The sequence below is a fragment of the Schistocerca serialis genome, chromosome 3, assembly GCF_023864345.2.
Source record: "Schistocerca serialis cubense isolate TAMUIC-IGC-003099 chromosome 3, iqSchSeri2.2, whole genome shotgun sequence".
NCBI lineage: Eukaryota > Metazoa > Arthropoda > Insecta > Orthoptera > Acrididae > Schistocerca > Schistocerca serialis.
Window position 1 is genome coordinate 64,396,566 of NC_064640.1, and position 25,958 is coordinate 64,422,523.

At 45.0% G+C, this 25,958-nt stretch overlaps 1 protein-coding gene and 1 pseudogene across 1 annotated transcript in view; both read left to right on the top strand.

Annotated features, from left to right (window-relative positions):
* LOC126469711 (uncharacterized) overlaps nucleotides 1-25,958 on the top strand; it is a 555,905-nt gene that overhangs the window by 515,624 nt on the left and 14,323 nt on the right. Inside the window, exons 11-13 of the mRNA XM_050096897.1 lie at nucleotides 8,730-9,050; nucleotides 14,759-14,946; nucleotides 22,193-22,552. Of these exons, the coding sequence (XP_049952854.1) occupies nucleotides 8,730-9,050; nucleotides 14,759-14,946; nucleotides 22,193-22,552 (869 nt within the window). The remainder of the gene's footprint in view (nucleotides 1-8,729; nucleotides 9,051-14,758; nucleotides 14,947-22,192; nucleotides 22,553-25,958) is intronic.
* LOC126471773 (5S ribosomal RNA) lies at nucleotides 7,529-7,646 on the top strand (annotated as a pseudogene).

Sequence of the window (25,958 nt, forward strand, 5' to 3'; positions counted from 1 at the left end):
CCTCCGTTAGCGAGGATACATGCATCCACCCTCCGTCGCATGGAATCCCTGATGCGCTGATGCAGCCCTGGAGAATGGCGTATTGTATCACAGCCGTCCACAATACGAGCACGAAGAGTCTCTACATTTGGTGGTGGTGGTTAGTGTTTAACGTCCCGTCGACAACGAGGTCATTAGAGACGGAGCGCAAGCTCGGGTTAGGGAAGGATTGGGAAGGAAATCGGCCGTGCCCTTTCAAAGGAACCATCCCGGCATTTGCCTGAAACGATTTAGGGAAATCACGGAAAACCTAAATCAGGATGGCTGGAAAGGGGATTGAACCGTCGTCCTCCCGAATGCGAGTCCAGTGTGCTAACCACTGCGCCACCTCGCTCGGTCTACATTTGGTACCGGGGTTGCGTAGACAAGAGCTTTCAAATGCCTCCATAAATGAAAGTCAAGAGTGTTGAGGTCAGGAGAGCGTGGAGGCCATGGAATTGGTCCGCCTCTACCAATCCATCGGTCACCGAATCTGTTGTTGAGAAGCGTGCGAACACTTCGACTGAAATGTGCAGGAGCTCCATCGTGCATGAACCACATGTTGTGTCGTACTTGTAAAGGCACATGTTCTAGCAGCACAGGTAGAGTATCTCGTATGAAATCATGATAACGTGCTCCATTGAGCGTAGGTGGACGAAACTAAAATGAGCTCTAACATGGAAATTAAACGTTTCCGGACACATGTCCACATAACATCTTTTCTTTATTTGTGTGTGAGGAATGTTTCCTGAACGTTTGGCCGTACCTTTTTGTAACACCCTGTATAGGTGGGAGTCAACGAAGTACGAGGGCATGCTGGAAAGTAACGCCTCCGAACTCTCAAAGCGTTTTAAATAAAACGAATGTTATTAACATTCTACAGCTTTGTAAGCGTAGGCTTCGGCGGCCTTTGTCATTGTCAATAAAATTCTTCTGTGCTCTTGACCATATTTTCAATATACACCGGGGATCAAAAAGTCAGTATAAATTTGAAAACTGAATAAATCACGGAATAATCTAGATAGAGAGGTGCAAATTGACACACGTGCTTGGAATGACATGGGGTTTTATTAGAACCAAAAAAAAATACAAACATTCAAAAAATGTTCGACAGATGGCGCTTTATCTGATCAGAATAGCAATAATTAGCATAACAAAGTAAGACAAAGCAAAGATGATGTTCTTTACAGGACATGCTCAATATGTCCACCATCATTCCTCAGCAATAGCTGTAGTCGAGGAATAATGTTGTGAACAGCACTGTAAAGCATGTCTGGAGTTATGGTGAGGCATTGGCGTCGGATGTCTTTCAGCATCCCTAGGGATGTCGGTCGATCACGATACACTTGCGACTTCAGGTAACCCCAAAGCCACCGAGCGAGGTGGCGCAGTGGTTAGACACTGGACTCGCATTCGGGAGGACGACGGTTCAATCCCGCGTCCGGCCATCCTGATTTAGGTTTTCCGTGATTTCCCTAAATCGCTCCAGGCAAATTCCGGGATGGTTCCTCTGAAAGGGCACGGCCGACTTCCTTCCCCATCCTTCCCTAATCCGATGAGACCGATGACCACGCTGTCTGGTCTCCTTCCCCAAACAACCAACCAACCAACCAACCTCAAAGCCAATAATCGCACGGACTGAGGTCTGGGGACTTGGGAGGCCAAACATGACGAAAGTGGCGGCTGAGCACACGATCATCACCAAACGACGCGCGAAAGAGATCTTTCACGCGTCTAGCAATATGAGGTGTTTTTTTTTTTTTTTTTTTTTTTTGTTCTAATAAACCCCATGTCATTCCAAGCATGTGTGTCAATTTTTACCTCTCAGCTACATTATTCCGTGGTTTATTAAGTTTTCAAATTTATACTGACTTTTTGATCACCCGGTACTTTCCGACGTTTCGACCACTATTGCAAGTGGTCTTCCTCGGGGCTTTCTGCTGAGCTGCACAAAGCCGCGAGAAAGGACACTTGCAATAATGGCTGAAACATTGCACAGTTTTATATACTGACAATGCAGTCAACAACACAGAAGAATTTTATCAACATTCTGCATCTCTGGTTCTTCAAGTCTAGATATTTAATTCTCAACATAGTCACCATGGCGGCAAAAATGTTTCTCACAACAAAAGACCACTTTGTTGATACTGTCACTGTAGAATGCCTGACTTTGTTGAAGGAGTCACAACTTCACCTCTATTTGCACTGCTTCATCGCTCTGAAGGCGTTCCTTAAGTTTTGGAAACAGATGAAAGTCGTATGGGGCTAACTTGGGACTATGTGGAGGATGATCAATGACAGTGACCCCAAGGAATCGGATTGTTGCAGATGTCGCAGCGCTCGTGTGTCGTCTGGCATAACAATGCCAGAGTGTGCTTCATCTGTGGAAGAACTTTTCGAATTCGAAACTCGATTAGAGGACGCTGTTTCTCAGACACCGTTAAAGATACGTTACACACCGCCATGTTACACGATACAATTCGGAGCCCTCTAGCGGCAGAGGGCTGAAAATTTGTAGACATGAAGAATTAAGATGTAAAATGTTAGTAACGTTTTTTTGCTTAAAAAGCTTTTAGAGTTTTCACATGAAAAATTCGGAAGCATTACTTCTCAGCACGCCCTCGTATTGTGGCAGTCGAAGGAGAAAGTTTATCACTGAAATTTAGGGAAAAGGAATAAGTATTTGTGGTAATGGCTGGCACCACACTTCGCTTACCATATCTATGACACTCTCTCCCCTATTTCGTGGCAATAAAAAACGAGTTACCCTTTCGAAGTCATCCATCAATCCTATCTGGTAAGGGTCGTTTCGGACACTGTGGTACTGCACAAGAGTTGCGGTACTGCAGAACAGAGCGGACAAGAGTCGAGTACGTAGTCTTTTTAGTAGCTTTGTCGAACATTATAAGTGCTCTACCAGTAAAACACAGTCTTTGGCTCGCCTTCAACACAAAATTTTCTGTGTGATGGTTCCAACTTGAGTTGTTCGTAACTGTAATCCTTCGCTGTCTAGTTGAACCGATAGCCATTAAATTTGAGTTATTTGTCGAGTAACCAAAATTTAACGAGACTTTGCAGCACTCGTGTGACGTACCTCACATTCTTTTAGTGTTCAGGATCAACTGCCACTTTTCACACCATGCAGACGTCTTACTAACTCATTCTGTAATAAGTTTTGATCTTCCGATGATTTTGCTAGATGGTAAACGACAGTGTTATCCACAAACAATCTCAGAGGGCTGCTGAGAGTCTCACCTAAATCGTTCATGTATCTTCAGTACTCTTCTGTAGCACGACATTTCAAAATCTTGCATCCTTGTCTTGCCTATAGTCTTCGTTTTTACATCCTTGCGATAACAGTCACAAATATATTTAAAAACTGTTCCAGTGGTCACCGTCAGACTGTGTAAATGCATGTGCTGCAGGTGGTGATGTAATGTTTCCGTTGCTTTGTGAGTGTATGTTATGTCGACAACGTTACGTCACCGCTTGCAGTACATGCGTTTAGACAGTCTGACGGTGACCACTGGAAACGGTAACTGCGTTTTGAAGTGGTGGTCGCCTGTTAAGCCAAAAACTGGTTCGTAATCAGCAAATATTAATGCAGCAAAGCGCAGTTGTTTTGGTTTTCAGCCTTAAGTATAAAACTGTTTTACCAAGAAGGGACGAAGAATTCATTAATAGGAGAGTTTTTCTCTGGCTTGGAAGCTAAATCAATGTCTTGATGATTTATATTCAAATGTTTACATAAATAATGTTGTGATTGTATCTAACATTTTTTTGCAGTTTAGTTATCTTTTTTCTAAAGTGATTCCACACATGACTGGAAGATGGAGTCATCATCTAATGTGTAGACAAGTTTTAAAAAAGGAAGAACTCAGAAATCTGCCAAAGATAACCATATTTTAAAATTTCTGAAGTCAGTCACAAATTCAAAAACATGTAGTATTAAGCGAAAATAATACTCAAAACTCGTGAGAATTGGAAGTGGTTCTATAAAGACTAGCGTGCTTTAAATATAGCTTAAAAATTCTAGTTGTATGCTGTGAAAGCGGACGATGACCACTATTCGAAGTAGTGTGCAGTATTAGGATTCTAGTGAATCGTATACAAGTAAATATACTCCCTATGAATTCCCATTCCCACTGCATAATGATAGAAATTAGAACTAAAGGCTAGGCCTTTGCTTGACGCTTTGTTTCCCTTGCACTATGAAAGTTATTTGTTGATTTCTTAAAACATGTCTTATCATTCTATTCCCTCTTTTTGGCTGAAGTGTTCTGTGTGTTAATTTCCTCACCAGTTCTGCGTAGGAATTATCAATCAAAATAATTTTAACATCCCCCTGTAAGACCACGTCTCAAAAGCGGCGATTCTCTCCTTTTCCGGTTTTCCCATAGTCCATGAGCCACTTCCATGTAGTGCCGTACTACGGACGTACATGGTCATAAATTTCTTTCTTGAGGCCTCTGTTGGCGAGGAATGCCCTCTTTGTGCTAGTCTAATTCTACTATCCTCCTTGCTTCGATCGTCATGCGGTATTTTGCTTTCAATGTAGCATAATTACTACACTTGGTCTACTACATAGATCTCAATTCTGGCGTCATGTTTGTGGCTAATCTCCTTTTCTGCCCCTTCTTAATCTTTTAGCCTTAGAATCCCAGATTCTAGTTCGCCCTGCGGTTCCCTGCTTATGGAGCTCCCTTCGTGTTCTTTCGCTCCTGACAGGGTTCACGAGTGCGACATTCTGTTCTGCGCTGACTTTTACAGCTAATGTCCTCTTATTTTTCGTCACAATCCTCTTCAACGACCGTCTGTAACGATCACTCAACACACACTTTGTGACTTAGTGGATGTTGTTTTTCAGCTTTCCCTGTATGCGGTATAAATATTCGATACGGCGCCTCTTGAAATAACAAATACTTCGGCTACCTTGGCTACGGAAGCATCCACCATACGTAAACCAACAATTTGACCACCTTAGAATTCACTTAACTCCGATATTATGCACTCATTTGTGGATCAAATGCTCGTAACAGGACAACGTGGTTCCGAAGTCATATATCCTGCACTGTGGAGCAGTAGAAGAACTTCATTTGGTCGAATATGTCTTGCTTCACACTGTTTCCAACTTCTAGCCGACTTTACGCCCCAAGAGTGAAGCATGCCTGGGATTCGGTGATGATTTTGGCAGCCATATCGTACTGTTCCATGGCCCCCATGGTTACTCTGCGAGGATACATTACTGTTAAAGATTATGTGACCATTCTGGATGATCAGTTCCATATCATGCTACATTGTTTGCTCCCCGGTGTTGATGCGGTGTTCCAAGGATACAGGACACCTGTTCACACAGCTTGCATCGTCCGGGACTGCTATTGAGAGCTCGAGGATGAGCTCCTGTGGCCACTACACTCGCCTGATCTAACCATTATTCAGCCTTTGTGGTCTGCTTTGGAAATAAGGTTTCGTGATCCCTATCCACCTTCATCATCGTTTTCTGAGCTTTCCACTATTTTGCAGGAAGAATGATTTCGAGATGTTTGGCGCCGTTTTGAATGTCAACGCGTTTATTACACCGTATTGATCATGATGTGTTGCGTTTTTGTAGTTTCCATATTTTTGTCCTGTACTTTTTGTCTGCAACCTCCCATTTGCTTGCCTGAAAAATCAGTGTGATATTGAATCCAGAAAGAGAATGTTGTGGTTATCAAACCATAAACTGCTCTCCGCGCTAGTTCATTCTGTGCAATCCTGCTCAACTCTACGTACTTCCTTGAACCTACATCTATTTGCACGAGCATACTGTACTCAAGGCTTAGTCTCCCTTTATGTTTTGACCCCTCCCCAGGTTTCCTTCCATTACCAAACCGACTATTCCTTGATGCCCCAGGACTCGTTCTGTTAACCAATCCCTTCATTTAGTGAAATTGTGCCATAAATTTCTTTGCTTTCAAATTCAGTACCTAGCCATCAGATATCAGAGGTATTCATCTTATCTTGAGTGTTCTGTACTGCAAAAGGTTCTATTTTTTTCTTGTTTGGACTGTTTATCGTCCACGTTTTACTTCCATTCATCAATACAGACCAGACAAATACATTCAGAAAAGACTTTGTAACACTTAAACTTATATTCGATATTAACAAATATCGCCTTTTCAGAAATGCTTTTCTTGCTAGCGCCAGTCTGCATCCTTCCTACTCTGGCCATCATAGTAATTTTGCTACCCAAATAGCAGATCTCATCTGTTACTTTTAGTGTTTTATTTGTTAATATAATTAGTCAACATCCACTCCAATTCCACTGCCATTGTTTTACTTATGTTGATATTCATCTTATAGCCTCTTTCGAGGTTACCATACTCATATATTCCATTGAGCTGCGCTTCAAAGTCCCTGGCCGTCTCTAAACAGAGTTACTATGACAACGGAAAAAATCCATGTATTTATTACTCCTTCCTGACTCTTAAGTTCTTTTCCACATTTCTTTTTGTTTTACTTTACTACTTGCTCAATGTACAGAACAAAGCGGCGGTTATATGGAGTGAAAAGGATGGTGCCTCAGTTATAGCCCACCTTTGAGGGTAGGACATTTAGTTCCAATATACCACATTATTCAAATGTATAAGACGATGAAAGAGGAACAAAATTTGCTCAAAAATTGCATCTTATCGGAGAAATGAGACCACTTTAAGTGATTTAATGTGCTGCTATTCATTGTCCACTTTGTGAGCAATTAAGTTGTTTCATACATTTTTTCTGGTTGCGCAAAAGTTTTTGTAGAATCATTGATACGCTACGTAAGATTATGGAAAGAATGATAAACTTGGCACATCTTTGACAAAGTTTTTTTGGACCTTCTTGAGGTAAGCATTCATCGCATCTAAAACGGCTTTTGTTGTAGAATGGTCGGCAAAGTGGATACACTGTTAGTATTATCCATTGCAGAACTTTGTTGTAAGATTTTCCAGAAAAGAAAAAAAATCCGAAAATGTGTTGCGAAACGACAGAGATGTTTCATTAGCATATACTTGTGCTACATTTTACTCTTTGTGGGCTCTTCTGGCCTGAAGTGTTTGTGGTCCACGTTTCACTTCTGTACAAGGCTACACTTCAAATTCATTCAGAAAAAACTTTCTAACGCTTAAATTTATATTCGATCTTAACAAATTTCTCTTTTCCAGAAGCGCTTTTCCCACTATTGCCAAGCTACGTTTTTAACGTCACTGCTTCGGCCATCTTCAGCTAGTTTTGTGATCAAATAGCAAAATCTGGGGTTTCATTTGCTACTATAATTCCCTTAGCATCGCCTAATTTAATTCTACACCCACATCTACAAAATTCGACTACATCCATTGTCTTTGTTTTACATTTGCTAATGATCGTCATATAACCTCTTTTCAAGACACTATCCAATGCTTTGAACCGATCTTCGAAGTCCTTTGCTGTCTCTGAACAGGATTACAATGACAACGGCAAAGGAGATGAAATGTTGGTATTGGTATTATCCGCCAACGGCCACGCCGCAGTGGTAACAGCGGTTCCCGTCAGATCACCGAAGTTCAGCGCTGTCGGGCTGGGCTAGCACTTGGATGGGTGACCATCCGGTCTGCCGATTGCTGTTGGCAAGCGGGGTGCACTCAGCTCTTGTGAGGCAAACTGAGGAGCTACTCGATTAAGAAGTAGCGGCTCCGGTCTCGGAAACTGACATACGGCCGGGAGAGGGGTGTGCTGACCACATGCCCCTCCATATCCAAATCCAGTGACGTCTGTAGGCTGAGGATGATACGGCGGCCGGTCGATACCTTTGGGCCTTCATAGCCTGATCGGGAGGAGTTATCCATGGCAGAGCTTTGGAGTAAGGTTTTCGAGGAAGGAAAAAAAAGAACATTATAGTGCGAAAACGTGTTGTGAAACGACAGAGATGTTTACATTAATTTATCCATATTATTCGTAGTTTATATCGTAGGATGTGGACTCAGTTACTTTAAGAACTACAGCAAGGAGAAATTTTTTTCGTATATCATTTTTTTGTGGAAAGACGCGTTTCGGGCTTTCACCTACCTTCAGTTTATATAACAGACTATATTAATTACATCTTCATCAGTATAAAGTTTTTATCGACGTGCTTATCAAATATCGGTCTTAGACTGAGGAAGAAATTTATGGGAATGTAATTTTGGGGCACAGCATATTATGGAAGTGAATGATCGATTGTGGGAAAATTGGAAAAGAAGAGAAACGAAAGGTTTCAGGTATTATGCTGTAGAAGGATGCTGAAAATTAGGTGGACTGATAAGAAATAAGAAGGCTCTCCGCAGAATCGACGAGAAGATGTAAATGTGGGAAACACAAGACACATTACAAGAGGAATGGACAGGAAGCAATAGCTTCCACGGTACTAGAGGGAGCAGTAGAGGGCAAAAACTGTAGAACACAGGTACTGGAATACATTCTACAAATAACTGTGGACTCTGGGTGCAAGTTCTGCTCTGAGACGGGGGAGCAATAGCTTCCACGGTACTAGAGGGAGCAGTAGAGGGCAAAAACTGTAGAACACAGGTACTGGAATACATTCTACAAATAACTGTGGACTCTGGGTGCAAGTTCTGCTCTGAGACGGGGGGAGGAATTCGAGGCAGGCCGCGTCAAACCTGTCAAGAAGAGTGATGCCCACCCAAAAAACTGACACAATATTATTGACTGCGCAGGGCTGCTGAGTCACATGGAGCACATGCGCATGGACCCGAAGCACCAGTTCGCGGCGCAGTACGTGCTGAGCCGCGCGGCCGCCGAGCGTCGCGAGCGCGAGTCGCTGCTGGCGGCGGCTGCCGTCGCCGCGTCCTCCGGCGGCCTGGCCGGCCTGGGCGGCGTGGGCGTCGGCGTCGGCGTGCCCGGCGTGGGCGGCGGGGGCGGCGCCGGCGCCGCGGGCGGGCCCAGCTCCATGTGCGCCAGCCCGTCGGCGCAGTCCGACTCCTCGTCCGGCGGCGGCCGACTCTCCTCCACCGGCTCCGAGCCCGGCACCGCCACAGGTACGTACTCCAGCCTCTAAATACTGTTTCAACTTAGCTGTGCACTCTTCCATTTTCATACGTTTAACTCCCAATGGTAATAAGCTCACCGGACGAAAAAATTAGTCGCTTGAGGAGACGCCGTGTAACTACGCTCCAACCTCACTTCGGCGAGGAAGAGAGCCCACACTTTTCTTCAGGTAAGCCATATTAACCTGGCAAAGCAGATGCCAGACTGAGGTTCATTGGAAGAATCCTAAGGAAATGCAGTCCGAAAACAAACGAAGTAGGTTACAGTACACTTGTTCCCCCACTGCTTGAGTACTGCTCACCGGTGTGGGATTCGTACCAGACAGGGTTGATACAAGAGATAGAGAACATCCAACGGACGGCAGCGTGCTTCGTCACGTGATCATTTAGTAATCGCGAAAGCGTTACGGAGATGATAGATAAACTCCAGTGGAAGACTCTGCAGGAGAGACGCTCAGTAGCTCGGTACGGGCTTTTGTTGAAGTTTCGAGAACATACCTTCACTGACGAGTCAGGCAGTATATTGCTCCCTCCTACGTATAAAAAAATGGTTCAAATGGCTCTGAGCACTATGGGACTTAACAAAAAAATGGTTCAAATGGATCTGAGCACTATGGGACTTAACAACTGAGGTCATCAGTCCCCTAGAACTTAGAACTACTTAACCCTAACTAACATAAGGACATCACACACGTCCATGCCCGAGGCAGGATTCGAACCTTCGACCGCAGCGCTCGCGCGGTTCCAGACTGGAGCGCCTAGAACCGCTCGGCCACTCCGGCCGGCCGGGACTTAACATCTCAGGTCATCAGTCCCCTAGGACTTAGAACTACTCACACGTAACTAACCTAAGGACATCACACGCATCCATGCCCGAAGCAGGATTCGAACCTGCGACAGTAGCCGTCGCGCGGTTCCAGACTGAAGCGCCTAGAACCGCTCGGCCACCAGCGGCCGGCTCCTACGTATATCTCGCGAACAGACCATGAGGATAAAACCAGAGAGATTAGAGCCCACTCAGAGGCATACCGACAATCTTTCTTTCCACGAACAATACGAGATTGGAATGGAAGGGAGAACCGATAGAGGTACTCAAGGTGCCCTCCGCCACACACCGTCAGGTGCCTTGCGGAGTATGGATGTAGATGTAGATGTAGAAAGCAATCGTTGACGATTACGTACCGCAGATCTGGCAGACTGGGAGGAAGTCGACTGATACGTTTCACCCGCTGTCCTAAATAGTCCCAGACATCTCCTGTGGCATTAACATCGGGTGGGCCGTGCGGTCTAAGGCGCTGCAGCGGCTGAACCCGGTGGAGGCTCCAGTCCTCCCACGGGCATGGGTGTGTGTGTGTGTATGTCCTTAGGACAATTTAGATTAAGTAGTGTTTAAGCTTAGGGACTGATGACTTTAGCAGTTAAGTCCCATAAGATTTCACACACATTTGAACATCGGGTGATCTAGCGGGCCACCCGTAGTGCAGTGGGCTGCCTCACAGTTCGTCAAACCACAAACGTGAGTGTATGCAGTCCTCTGAACACGGGTGTTGTTATCTTGGAAGACGGGAGTTCGCACAGCATACACATCACGAAAATGTCGAGGAAACGGTCGAAATAAATATCTCTGTTCCTGTTCACTATATCGTGAATGAGTGAGCCAAGTCGTGGTACGAAAAACTCTTCAAAAACAGTAGATAAACAGCTACGACATGAACTGAAACCTCCACACAGCGTGATTTAAACGCCACATGGGTGCACTTGACACAGCGTATCATATGAAAAAAAAAAATGTTCAAATGTGTGTGGAATCTTATGGGACTCAACTGCTAAGGTCATCAGTCCCTAAGCTTACACACTACTTAACCGCCGGCCGAAGTGACCGAGCGGTTCTAGGTGCTACAGTCCGGAACCGCGCGACCGCTACGGTCGCAGGTTCGAATCCTGCCTCAGGCATAGATGTGTGTGATGTCCTTCGGTTAGTTAGGTTTAAGTAGTTCTAAGTTCTAGGGGACTGATGACCTCAGAAGTTAAGTCCCATAATGCTCAGAGCCATTTGAACCATTTGAACTACTTAACCTAAATTATCCTAACGACAAACACACACACCCATGCCCGAGGGAGAGCTCGAACCTTCGCCGGGACCAGCCGCACAGTCCATGACTGCAGCGCCTGAGACCGCTCGGCTGTATCATTTGAGAAGCGCCAAAATCGTGACTTGTCAGCGCACACTGCATTCTTCCAGTAAGTTACTGTCCGGTTTCAGTGTCGTTCGGCCCATTGACAAGGAACAGCTTTACGTTCCGGTGTGAAAAATGGCCTTCTGCGAGGTACCCGGCCTCATACGTCTATTTAATGCTGTTCCCTTCGCTGTGATCACTCGGAAGGTGGTTAAGATCGAACTCCAGTCACTGGCAGCCGGTTTTCCCGTCGGGATCGAAACCGATTGTCACTGTCAACACGTAACACTCGTCTCCGGTCGCTGTCGGTCAGGATATTATTACGCCCACTGTGTTAAACGGTACCCTATTCCTTGTTCACCCGTTCGACAGTGTGCCTCGATACCACCAAACATAGAAGCTGCTTCCTACCGATCTGTCGCGTGTGACTAACGGTTCGAATGGCTCTGAGCACTATGGGACTTAACATCTGAGGTCATCAGTCCCCTAGAATTTAGAACGACGTAAACCTAATTAACCTAAGGACATCACACACATCCATGCCCGAGGCAGGATTCGAACCTGCGACCGTAGCGGTCGCGCGGTTCCAGACTGAAGCGCCTAGAACCGCTCGACCACACGGGCCGGCGCGTGTGACTGCGCAACTAATATTTTGTCCGGTGAGCTTATATTCTCTCTTGCTGAAGGAAAGAAGGAAAACATGACATTTTCATACTGTAGAGTGCGTCCAAACAGAACTTCTGGAACGTGAGTCCAACAGCATCTGAAGACTGATTAACTGTGTTGCTAAATTTTAGTGCTGACTTTTTAATTTTTTTACTATTGATGGCAACTAATACTTGAAGCAAGATGGATTTTATTTGATCTGACACCACACTAAGGACGTTGCCATTTAGACTGTTTTAAATAATGTTATCATACCTGAAGATCTGATCACCCAAACCAGTTGCAAATAAAGAATAACTTTATCACAAGCTCTTCGTGTTTTCAGATATGACTTCTTGCAAATACTTAAGACCTGTCGGCCACCACCTGCACAAAATACGATTACCACTGGACGCTTGAGTGCCCAGCTCTACATCTCGAAAAACGGGGAGCCTACTTTCCCTTCATGTCTCTGTAATGTCTTGCAGGCGCCAGTCCACAGGGCGATGAAGACCATCGTTTGTCACTCTATTCGTGGCGTCCACCGTTAACGTCTCCACCAGTGTTTGACTTGTAATGTTCGTCACCATTTTGCCAGACAACATATCAGAGATGGGGTTTTTCTGCTTTTCTTACCAATGGTTTGGAAGGAACTTTTAGGTAGACGAGGATGGTGAAGGTGCCCTGAGGATATAACTGGACGTATCCCGGTTTCAGGTAGCGGGATGCTGAACAACAACAGTAACAAAAGGGAGGGCAAACTGGGTGGGCAGCTGCAGCCCAACAGTGTACAGCAGCAGACGATGGACCACAACACACTGTCTTCGCAATGTATGTCAGTGCTCATGTGGCTGCAGGACGCGAGCTGCTCAAATGGGACAACAACAGTGGACCAGACAATCTAAACGAGCCGCTGCATTCTAACAGATTGCGGTACAAGATCTGAGGCTGCAGCAGGCTACATTTTCTCTAGATGTCAATGCTTGTGTGGTTGAAAAACTAGTGCTGCTAGATAAGAACAACAACAACTATAGGCTGGGCTAGAAGAGTGAGTTGCTGCAGCTCAACAATGGGTTGTATCAGATGGTGGCCTACGACATACTCCTTTTCCTCTAGACATAAGCGTTCGAGTAGTTGAAGGTCCGTGGTTGCCCTTACAACGAAAACACGAACAACAAAGACAGCATGGGACGGGGGAACTGGACGAGTTGCTGTGGTCCAGCAGAGGGTGGCACCAGTTGGGAGGCCGTAGCGGTCTGCTTTTGCTCTAGATGTAGGTGGTCAGGCGGTTGCAGGTCCCAGGCTGCTAACAACAGCAACAACAAGAATAAAGACAAGAAATTCATGGATGTATGTTCCGTCTATCTAACTAAATGAAAGGCAATTTGTTTATTGTCATGTGTGTTTCGCTTTTTTTTATTTGTGAGCCATTTTAGTGGCCTGTAATAGATGTTTATTTTCATACATATAATTTATGTACTATGTAGTAGTTACACTAACTTTCTATATTACATTTTGTCACTTTTTCTTGTTTTTCAGATGTGAATCAATTTTTTGTATCACAAATTTCATGAGGTGGATTTGTCGTTCGTTGTTACTTACGATTTCCAGTGCTGTTAACCCATATGTGTGGTCCTGGAGATGTGTTCGTTAGTCCCCTTGCTCCAGATGGCCGACGTCCGGCATTTTTTCACCCACATTTGTTACAACACATCACTTTCATCACTTGCACTTTTAATTTTCTGATCAACATACGTGTTTACAGTGTTTCCAACTGTCACTGTGTGTTTATCTTTGGTCTTTTGTTTTTTGTTGTTTGTGTGGTTTGATATTTTTCATTTGTTTTGTGTGTGTGTGTGTGTGTATTTTGTTATGTGTAAACACAGCGACCGTTGGTAACGCTACACACCGTAAACACACACGTGTTGATCACAAAACGAAAAGTGCAAGTGATGTAAGTGATGTATTGTAACAAATGGGGGTGAAAAAGCGCCGTAAATCTGCCAGCTGGAGCAAGGGGACTAATGAACACGTCTCCAGGACCACACATCTGGGCTAACTGCACTGGAAATGTAGCACCGGGCGATAATTTCACCTCACAAAATTTTTGCCACAAAAGTTGATTCTAATCTGAAAAACAAGAGAAAAACATCACAAAATGTAACATAGTAACATGTTGTAACTACTGCGTAATAATACATTTGTTATATGTATACAAAGAAGCATGTATTACAGACCACTGAAGATGCTTCACAAGTAAAAAGAAGGGAGTATGGCAATAAACAAACTGCCTTTCATTTAGTTGCATAGACGGAACATACCTCCATGAATTTTTAAGCAACTAAGGAACGACGGAAAACAGAACGCCGAGCGAGGTGGCGCAGTGGCTAGCACACAGGACTCGCATTCGGGAGGACGACGGTTCAATCCCACGTCCGGTCATCCTGATTAAGGTTTTCCGTGATTTCCCTAAATCGCTCCAGGCAAATGCCGGGATGGTTCCTCTGAAAGGGCACGGCCGACTCCCTTCCCCGTCCTTCCTTAATCCGATGAGACCGATGACCTCGCTGTCTGGTCTCCTCCCCCAGACAATCCAATCCAAAACAGAACAAATGACGAAACGACAACAAAAACAACAATGAGCTGGACAAGCTAGGCAACTCAGCAGCTTACCCAACAATGGGCTGCAACAGATGACTGGCAACTGTTTTTGTTCTGGATATAAGGGGCTGGTTGGTTCCTGTTTCTAGGTTGATGAATAACAACAACAATAAAAGTTGGTTGGTCCAACTTATCCAGCTCAACGATAGGCGGTAGCAGTTGGTGAGCTTTGGCGGACTGCATTTGCCCTAGATGTGAGTGCTATGGTGGTTACAGGTCCTGGGCTGCTGAACAACAACAACAACAACAACGGGCCGGGAAAGCTGGGCGAGCTGCTGCGGCCCAACAACGGGCTACATCAGATGGCAGGCTACGGTGAAGACCTGCACAACGCGAGCCGCATGGCTGCCATGGCCGCCATCGTGGGGCAGTCCGGCGTGGCCAGTCCTGCCGTCGGGCCGCAGGTACAGTAGCCTGGCCATGTCTTTGCTTGTCTTCTGCCTGTAGAAATTAGTGCATGGTTGTGGCGATGGCGATGCCTACACAAACATGTGACCTTCCACGATAAGCAGACAGGACATAAATTTTTTGAATCCTGCTGCTTATGCTCCGTGACGACCTGCTGCCGTCCTTGGTGTAAAATTTGTCGTGTCCCAACATTATACAGATGGAAGTGGGCTATTTGAAGTAGTCTACCAGTGGTCAGAATTGGATATTCTGGGCAGTAAGAGATCTCGAATGAGCAGATATTTGTTAACAATTTATGCTGCATGATAAACAACTGGCTGTGGAATCGACGCCCATTGTGCTACCTCGAAAAGCAGTAGAAAATAGTCCGTGACGAGTCCATGGTGTTCTCCACCGTTTACAACTCAGAGCGATTTGTCGAAAATGGAGCATTGCTCGTTACAGACACGCTTTTAATATGGGAATCTGCGAAGTGCCGTCTCGGAAAGCGGAATGATTTTACGGAGAACAGTTTCGTCATCGACGTCATCCTGGTTGGAGTAAATATATTGCACCAAATAAATATATTGCTCCGAATAAATACATCGGAGCAGTGAAGCAGCAGAGAGCTAGCAAGATTCTCGACAGTAGAATTTAAGGGGATGGTGTTGGATAATGTGGGAGAAGGTTCATCAATAACCGCCTGTCATGCACGCTCCGAAGGAAATAGCGTGGCGAGTAATAGTGAAGCAGAAAGTACGCTCTTATTGTAAACGAAGTGCGCGAGTACCGGCCTCAAGCGATGTTTTTCAATTCTATATGTTGATTACGTTGAGAATGGCGTTTGCTCCTTTGGCCAGTTTCTAGTAGCTATACGTGTGAAAATTGTACGAAAAAAAACTAAATGTTGGTTTCCAATCATTAGTAGTTTAGGATCGTCCACCATGGGTAAAAGGTTGATCCTAAATGTTAGGGACACCTTGTACGATGCGTGGAAAGAACTTCTGTTACAAATTTCGAAGAATTGTTAAATACACGAATAGAAACTTCTGTATATAATAAAATGGGAATCGGACACTTTTTTCCCTTTAGAGACCTAAATACCAAAGAGGTAGAAGAAAATGAGAGAATAGGGACAGGCTTTCCATTTGTAATACCTTTAATTTCTGGCACATTGTTTTATAGCCGTAACTTCCCAAGGTTTCCACTTTCAGGATTGAATCAGACATTGGATATGTTGAGAAAGGACTGTCGAAATTGACTGAAGACGCCTGGCACTCAGCCAACGGTTTCGAAAGCCGTGAAAATGTGGGTGACGATTGGTTTGAGGTTCCAGCCGCAGACAGCGGGCTAGCAGGCCATTCCACCCTGCAAGAACGCAGTGCCTTAAATTCCGTTCCCGTATGCTTGATTTGTGCTTTGGAAATTTGGAATCGTTATTAAAAGAACATATCCGGAGTAAATATATTCTGTAATATTGGTGTCACATACATGACCCTTTTATGACCCATTCTTGAGTATTACTCGAGTGTTTGGGATCTCTAACAGATCGGATTAAAGAAAGACATCGAAGCAATTTAGAGGCGTCCAGACTGATGACCTCAGAATTTAAGTCGCATAGTGCTCAGAGCCAGAGGCGTGCAGTTAGATTTGGTACCGTTAGGTTCGATCAACGTGCGAGTATTACGGAAATGCTCCGCGAAATCAAATGGGAATCCGTGGAGAGAAGAATGCGTTCTTTTTGTGAAACAGTATTGAGACATTTTAGAGAACCGGCATCTGCGACAGACTTCCGAGCAATCCTACTGCCACCGACATGCATTTCACTCGAGGGCTGTGAAGATAAGATGAGAAAAATGACGGCTCGAACAGAAGGGCACAGATAGTCGGTTTTCCCTCTCTCCATTTGCGAGTGAAACAGGAACGGGATCGGCTGGCAGTGATACAAAAACACGCCGCCACGCACCGTATGGTGACTTGCGGAATATGCAAGCAGATGCAGATTCTTCTAATCAGAAGAGCGCACTTCCGTGGATAGTGTACCTGGCAGGAGCTCCAAAATTGATAAACTTGAACTAAAATGAAGCAGGCGATCTCTAAATTCATCGAAATCGCTGCCAGCCTGCTCCTGCATACGGAGGTGAAATTACAATAAACGTGTTTAGGTACAGAACTTGGCAAAATCTATGACGCAGCATGGCAACCAGCTGACACCAGACTTAATTACAAGAGCCTCCGCTGACCACTGATCAACTCCTTTCACCGTGTATCTTGAACGATGCTGATCTTGCACTAAAACACGTCTTTCTGCATCCACTAACCTAGCAACCACGTCCCCTAGAGAAATATCTCCTTTTTTAGGCACTGTATTTTTTTATTTACTCTATCATTACTCTAAATTTGTAACAGTAGTTCTTCTATTCCTGTGTTAGGTAACATGCCAAACTGTACCCTATTTTGAAAATTGATTTTAAGTAAAATGTAATTGTTCCCAATTTTGTGATTACTTTAGGTTATTTTCTATGAGAAGTAACTTCAAACTATCTTTGTTCGACGTGCCATTTAATGACTATAACTTCCACTCCTTTCGAGCTATCTCTGTTTGCACAGCCTCATTCTATATCTAGCAGTAGAAGTGTGTAGCCATGAGGTGTGCGTCGGCTAATACTCAATTGTGGCGTTCCAGGGAATTCCTTTTGTTTCGCAGGGATGATATTTTCAGGCTGGACGGTAAACAGTAAACAGCGACGGCTACCGGACCTTGACCCTTCGATAAGGGACGAGTAGCGTGTGGCTAGCGCCCTCTCATTACAGCAATGCGTCTCCCGGGTCAAAGGTCGCCTTTCGAAACGCCTATCAGTGTTGCAAGTTGTGCCGTGCTGCACGAGTGTTTGTTCTTAGCGAAACAAGGACGACCCTTTCATTAGATTTGTGCACGTGCGGCACACGGCAGAGGAGAGGCTGGTGTGTGTGTGTGTGTGTGTGTGTGTGTGTGTGTGTGTGCTTGCTTGTGAGGCAGGCGACAGACAGCGTAATTCAAACTAAATTAAAATGTAGCTCCTTAACGAGTTACTGGAGACGAATATGGCCAGACGATTAGTTGGACAAAGCGCTAATAAGATAATTTTTCTCGCACATTTCTTTAATCTGCGATACGCAAAGATCTTACAGGAAACAAAAATAATTCTAACGCTTTCATAAGGTGACCCAATACAGCTATCAGGAATTTGAAGAACTGATTCTACTTTCTACCAGTTTCGGTCGTAGCGACTATCTTCACAGGAAGAAACAACAGCTGTCCATCAGATGGATATGCATTTCAACTCTGATAGTTTTCAGTTTATCCAAAGGAGAATTGAACTCCGTATCCATCTAATTTACAGTCTTTTCCCTTCCTATGAAGATGTTCGCAACGACCGAAACAGGTAGAAAATAAAGAATATATGGTAAACATACAGTTCTTCAAAAATAACTCGTCATTGAGTCACGGGAATTTAAATAATTGTTATGATCTCTGATCTTGCCGGGAAACTGAACAAAATGTAGAAAAACACGGAGAGCGGATCAAAACCGTGGCTTACAACGAATGTGAACGTAAAACACTGTGAGACAAGCATGATGTAAGATTTCCACTACTATTTCTTCTTTGCATTCTGTCCTTCATTTCACAGATGTATATCTGCTTTTCTGTCCTTTGAATAAGTTTGACTTGTAACAGTAGCGATAATTCTACTAGATAAGAAGGTTAGAATTGTAAGTCACTGTACGATAGAAAGTAACACTGGTTTCCATAAATTAAAGAGAAGTTGCAAAAATAAGTATAACTAAAAACATTTAGTATGTGATTAAACTGAGCCCAGTTGTAGACACTATTAAATGACATAAAAGTAACAGGAAAGGTCAGTTTCAGTGAAACAAGTTGTTTGTGACAAGTTAAGAGCATGCAACCCCGCTAGTGGACAATTACACCCTAAGAGTACCCCTTACGGACTGATTCAATGCGGCCATCATTTTCAAATTAGGACATATTTACGAAAGTAAAAAATGCATTTCTTTTGTACCGGGTCCAAAGCCTCGCTGAATATCTAACCAACGACATTTTTTCACCCCTAACTATTGAAATGTTTACTCTGCAGAATTCTAATTTCGGTTATTTAGCCGTTGTGAAGTTCACGCTGCAACAACTCGACGTAACTGCGCATTTATTTATCAGGATTAGGACACGAGGTTCCCATTCGAAAATATTTGTGAGGGGATTATTTCCCCTTCCAGATTCTATACCCTGTATGTGTAAAAGAAAACAGATAAATCAACATGAAGCGAGAGCAACACACGGTGCATGGGCGAAGTTAAAATTACCGTGTTATTAGTACTGACAAGTTGAAGTACGAGGGGTAATGATAAAGTTCTAATTGCCACCTTGCACAAATCAGGCTGCAGCCATGAAAGTTGCTGGTTATGTTAGTCCTTATCTGTGTATTCACCCCTCCACGCGCCACATTTTTTCTCCACGATGGATAACTCCGTGCAGGCTTCGACTGTAGGAGTCTGCATTTTGGATGTTCGGGGAACGTGCGAGCACGAAAAGCATCTCGTCGTCACTCTGCAGATACCTGTCTATATCTGAGGGATGAAGTTACTACGTGCCATGTGAGAAGAAGGAGGGGCACTTGATAGCCGTAAGAGGCAGCACGTGTTGCTGCGTCCTGTGCAGAATTAATTGGGACGTTGTCGTAGAACCGAAACACGCCCTTGGGGAGCTTCCCGCAACACCTCATCTTGATAGCCGCACATAACTTCGCCGAGAGATTTCGGTAGTATGCTCCTGGGATGCCCATCGTCTGGAACGTACTACCGAACTCTTTCGAAACCTCCCGCACAGGGAGAACACCGTTTCTGATCGCTGAGGATCATGACTACCGACTTTCGAAACCCACTTCGCGACACCATCTGCGCCCAGAGGCACCGAAACATGCCTTTTGCACTCTAAGAGGGCTGCCGGTCGATTTCCCCATTTCGCGAGGTCCAAAACCTCTCCAAGAAATTATTTTGACATTCACGCCTTTCGACCAGTCAGCCTCAAGAACAAAATTTCAATCTTTCAATTAGCCATTTCCAGTTACCACTAATAGAAGTCAGCAAAGAACTGTTTCCTGCGAGGGCTCTTCAATTTTATTTCGCACAGGAGGTGTCGAGACACCAGCCACCCTGGCCAAATCACTCGGCGCTGGAAACAGTACAGACGACCCGGACAGCCACCCATTTAGTAGGGTTTAGAGAAGGCAGGACGAAAACTTACTTCCTCCGGGTCCCGGAAATCGATCCAGGGCTTTCACAACTGGACGAGCGCACAGGTGCTACCAGAAAACGGTGTGTTGCACGGAGTAGTGGCAGATATAGGAGCAGGGAAAGTGTTTTGGATGTCTGACTATGTGAGGGAACTTTAAAAAGTAGCTCAGGATACAGGTTGCCGAAAGCGAGGCTTTCGAGGATCTGGGGGGAGCAGTGAAAGTTGAGAGTAGAGTACATGTCTGGATGCAGTAACCATTCCGTTGGCAGCAGCAAGGCAAGGAATCGTGACACTATTCCTTCCGAGTGGCGAAAAAGCGTTTATTTCTGTCCGAGTTCGGGCTGCCTGCAAACCACCAACGGTCGTAGATCGCAGCTCGATCGGCAAATGGTGCCTGGGCGATGGCTATCACAGTTTCCAACTGTCTGTTCCCTGCTTTGCAACTTATCTTGTTTTTACGTGACCAGAAATCAAACCTTTTAAGCCTATAATTAAGCTGCGCCCATGCTTTCTTGTTTAACCACCGTAATTCATCGAGTGTACATTTACTGGGACAGTTAGTGTAGATCAGGAGATGTTCCATATCCTGATACCCGCCAGAGTCACATCTCTCGTCTTATCTATATTACTAAACCGCTATCTCGGAAGCCGGTAACAGTTGAAGGTCGCCTGTCTAGCAGTTTTCAGGGCCAAAAAAACTTAATTTTCAGTATTTGGCGTCATTATTGGCCGAAATTAATACTCTGCCTTAATATATTCATTAAGAGATATAACCATATATTAAAAGTTTAACACAATAAGACAAGTTTTAGAGTTAGAAACTGTGTGTTTGTGTTGAAACAGCGTAACTGACGGTGCAGAAATACCCGGACTCTATTCATCCAGTATTTGAGAATGAGCGCACTTAGCGATTTCCAGCAAAATTTACACATAATTTCAAACTTTTACGAAACTCGCTCTCGGTGACACCCCACGCAGATGATGAAAGGAAGACAGTTTATGGCTTACTTCGTTTTTGCTCATGCAGTCAAACTTCAGCATGACATTTTAACTTATTTCTTCTTTACTATGGAATCTATTCCCAACACAGTTTGCAGACAGTTTCCACATATACCACTGAATGTACATGCAAAATTAAATCATTTTACGACACATAGTTCAGCATATATGACGTCATAAACATTTAGAAGTGTCGAAAACTAACTTTATGCGCGGTAAAACTTCAGCACTAGGTATGAGGTTTTAATTTATTACTTCTTTACTACGAACTCTATTTGCAACTCGCTCTTCAGATAGTATCTACATGTATCAGAATGTACTTGCAAAATTATATCATTGCACGAAACGAAGTTTAGAAGATATGAAGTCATAAACATTGAGTTGTGTGAAAAACAAGCTTTTACTTAAAATGGAGTCCAAATCATCCAGACTATATTCATTCATAATGAAAGCAGTTAGCGACCTCCAACAAACGTTAAGCATAATTTCAAACATTTCCTAAACTTTTCTCTATTATACGCTTAAAAACAAATATTTAACACATTAACTCATTTCTAAAGTAATCAGACGTTCGAAGCTGTTTCATGCGAGGGTGTTTAAGAATAGGGGGTTTACTGGTTCATCTATAAGGCCTCACTAGATCACCTTTGCTTCCACTGATACCGAGCCCCCGCCAACGCGGTTCTGGCTGCTCCAGATCTCGAGTGCTCGCCCCTGGCAATCTCCTGTCGTTTGGAGGCTCAGTAATTCGTTCGGGAATCTCTCGAGGGATTTAAGTCTTACAGGTCCACAGGCACTTCCAAATAAGGAGTGGCGCTTAAGCTTTTCAGTATGTTCACGAGCGGCTCTCAGGGGTCGTAGTCCGGGTATCCGGCTACTCGGTGTGGTTTAGGAAGCAGACTTGGCTCTGATTTGTGGAAACCAGTGGCAGAGTGTGGGAGTGGCGAGCCGCAGCGGTGTGTGTCCTGTCGCAGCGGGCTCCTACCAGCGACGAGTGGCCGGTGTTGCAGGCGGTCGCGGTGCAGGCGGCGGCGGTCAACCTGGCCGCCGCGATGCGCATGGGCGCCACCGGGCTCGCCTCGCCAGTCTCCTCCGCCAACGGTGGCGGGGGCGGCGGCGGGGGCGGCGGGGGCGGCGCCGGCGGCGGAGGGCCCCCGGGCGCGGCGGGCACGCCGCCCGCAGACGTGCAGCACGCCGCCGCCATGGCCATGCGCGCCGCCTCCATGGCCGACTCCATGCGCTCCATGGACGCCGCCATGCGCCAGTCCATGGGCGTCGACTCTCACCACCACCACCACCATCCCGGCCACCAGCCGCACCACAACCACCAGCAGGTAAGCACTGCTACTCGGAACTTCTTTAGTAGCCATTCGCGACACGGTTGACGTCTGTCAATCGGGGCTTTTCAGAATTAAAAAAAAAAAAAAAAAGATGGCTCTGAGCACTATGGGACTTAACTTCTGAGGTCATTAGTCCCCTAGAACTTAGAACTACCTAAACCTAACTAACCTATGGACATCACACATACCCATGCCCGAGGCACGATCCGAACCTGCGACCGTAGCGGTCGCGCGGTTCCAGACTGTAGCGCCTAGAACCGCTCGGCCACCCCGGCCGGCTTAGAATTTCAGTTAGTATACATCTACATAAATATTCCGCAAGCCACTGTACAGTGCAAGTGTAGAGGACACGTAACCAATATTTTCCATTTTCTTGCCCATTCCATTCCTGTATTTCTCGAAGGAACAATGACAGTACCCCTCCTTACACACTCTATTCTCTATTATCTCTTTCTCCCCTTTGCTGTGCGAGGTTTCCACATCTAAATCAATACTCTGCAATCCTCTGTGAAGAGTATTCCAGTTGTACTATTAATGAGGACTTCTTCCAGTCCCATTCCCGTACGAAATATGGGAAGAATGTTTGCTTAAAGCCTCTGCGCGCGCTGTGATGTGATCCACATGAGTTCCAAAAGAAATCCGTTGGAATTCGATTACTCGATAAATAGTACAATTCTCAAGGCTGTCAATTCAGCTAAGTACCTGGGTGTTAAAATTACGAACACCTTCAGTTGGAAAGACCACATAGACAATATTGTGGGGAAGGCGAGCCAAAGGTTGCGTTTCATTGGCAGGACGCAAAGAGTCCACTAAAGAGACAGCCTACACTATACTCGTTCGTCCTCTGTTAGAATATTACTGCGCTGTGCGGGATCCTTACCAGGTGGGATTGACGGAGGACATCGAAAGGGTGCAAAAAAGGGCAGCTCGTTTTGTATTATCACGTAATAGGGGAGAGAGTGTGGCAGATATGATACGCGAGTTGGGATGGAAGTCATTAAAGCTAAGACGTTTTACGTCGCGGCGAGGTCTATTTACGAAATTTCAGTCACCAACTTTCTCTTCCGAATGCGAAAATATTTTGTTGAGCCCAACCTACATAGGTAGGAATGACCATCAAAATAAAATAAGAGAAATCAGAGCTCGAACAGAAAGGTTTAGGTGTTCGTTTTTCCCGCGCACTGTTCGGGAGTGGAATGGTAGAGAGATAGTATGATTGTAGTTCGATGAACCGTCTGCCAAGCACTTAAATGTGAATTGCAGAGTAATCATGTAGTGTAGATACTCTAATATTGTCTTCGGCATCCCTACAGGAGCAGTACGGAGGGGACTGTGGTGTATTCCCAGATTCGTTACCTGAAATTTGTTTTTGAAATTTTGTAAGTAAGCCTTTTCGGGATAGATTGTGTCTATCTTAGAGAATCTGCCTTTACAGTTATTTCAGCATCTCAGTGACGTTCTCCCGAGAGTCAAAAATGGTTCAAATGGCTCTGAGCACTATAGGACTTAACTTCTGAGGTCATCAGTCCCCTAGAACTTAGAACTACTGACACCTAACTAACCTAAGATCATCACACACATCCATGCCAGAGGCAGGATTCGAACCTGCGACCTTAGCGGTCGCGCTGTTCCGGACTGTAGCGCTTAGAACCGCTCGGCCACCCCGGCCGGCTCCGAGAGTCAAACATACCTGTGCCCATTCGTGCGGCCCCATTTTTTCATACACATTCAATATCTCTTGTTAGTCCTGTTTGGTATGGATCCCCCACATTTGTGCAGTTTTCTAGGACGTCCTACAGGACTCTTTTTGTAAGCAACCTGCTCTGTAGACTGACTACATTTTTCACATTTTCCCAGTATTCCTCGAATAAACCGAAGTCTGTCACCTTCTATACCTACAACTGTGTCATCAATCTATTTCATATCCTCAGAAATTGCTACATACATATACTTGTATCATTTCACTAATAACAAGTTGTGTCTTATTGATATTGTACCCACAAGGTAAAGGTTACGTCAATCGGAAGGTCGGTGTGAACACCACAGTACTTTACAAGGCAGTGGCAGATGGTATACCGTTTCCTTCCTCCACATTTGAACTGACGTATCCAGCCAGTTATAGGAGAACCGCGGTGCAGTTCGGCCTTTACCAAGTCGACAAACATTGCCAGAGGTGAAAGAAGTCATCGTGATAGATGAAAATCGTAGAACTCACCGGGCATCCAACACGAGACCTTTGGATCCGCAGCCTGGCAGTTTCCTGTTTCTTTATTTCTATTTTTTTCTCTTTTTACCCAGAAGGTATCTGATTTCAAGTCAGACGCCTTAATCACTTTTTCTTTGTTTCATTGAACCGGTAAAGGATACTCTAATCTGTGTTTTCTGCACGGAACATTTCTGTTTATTTAAAACAAGCTGGTAACCTTTGTACCACTTTCAAATCTTATCTTTCCGATAGTGCTTCATTATAAATAACTGTGTCTTATGTAAAAAGTCAGAGGTCACTATTAATACTGTCTGCAATATCGTTAATACATCAAAAAAGTTTTGCACCACCCCGGTTCCCAGAACTCCTGAAGACAGACGTTGACTGTGGATATTGTATCACAGATACAGTCCCTTTGACTGTTCAGAGATGTCACTAGGCCCGCCCAAAGATGTAAACGACCATGCACGAGCAGCGCCTATTAGACGGAGGGGGTCTGCCGATCACTTCCCGTCATTTCACAAGGAAGGAGGTATACGGCTCGTGTTTTCTGTAGTTCAACCATGCCTAGACGGTCAATACCGCTGTTCGATCGCGTCCGCATTGTTACTTGGTGCCAGGAAGGGCTCTCAACAAGTTAAGTGTCCAGGCATCTCGGAGTGAACCAAAGCGATGTTTTTCGGACATGGAGGAGATACAGAGAGACAGGAACTGTCGACGACATGGCTCGCTGAGGCCGCCCAAGGGCTACTACTGCAGTGGATGACGGCTACCTACGGATCATGGCTCGGAGGAACCCTGACAGCAACGCCACCATGTTGAATAACGCTGTTCGTGCAATCTCAGGACGTCGTGTTACGACTCAAACTGTGCGCAATAGGTTGCTTGAGGCGCAACTTCGCTCCCGACATCCATAGCGAGGTCCATCTTTGCAACCACGACACCATGCAGCACGGTACAGATGGGCCCAACAACATGCCGAATGGACCGCTCAGGATTGGCATCACGTTCTCTTCATCGGTGAGTGTGGCATATGCCTTCAACCAGATAATTGTCAAAGACGCGTTTGGAGGCAACCCGGTCAGGAGGAAGCCCTTAGACAGACTGTCCAGCGAATGCAAGGTGGAGATTGCCTGCTGTTTTGGGGGAAAGGGGGGGGGGGGAAGAAATTATGTGGGACCGACGTACGCCGTT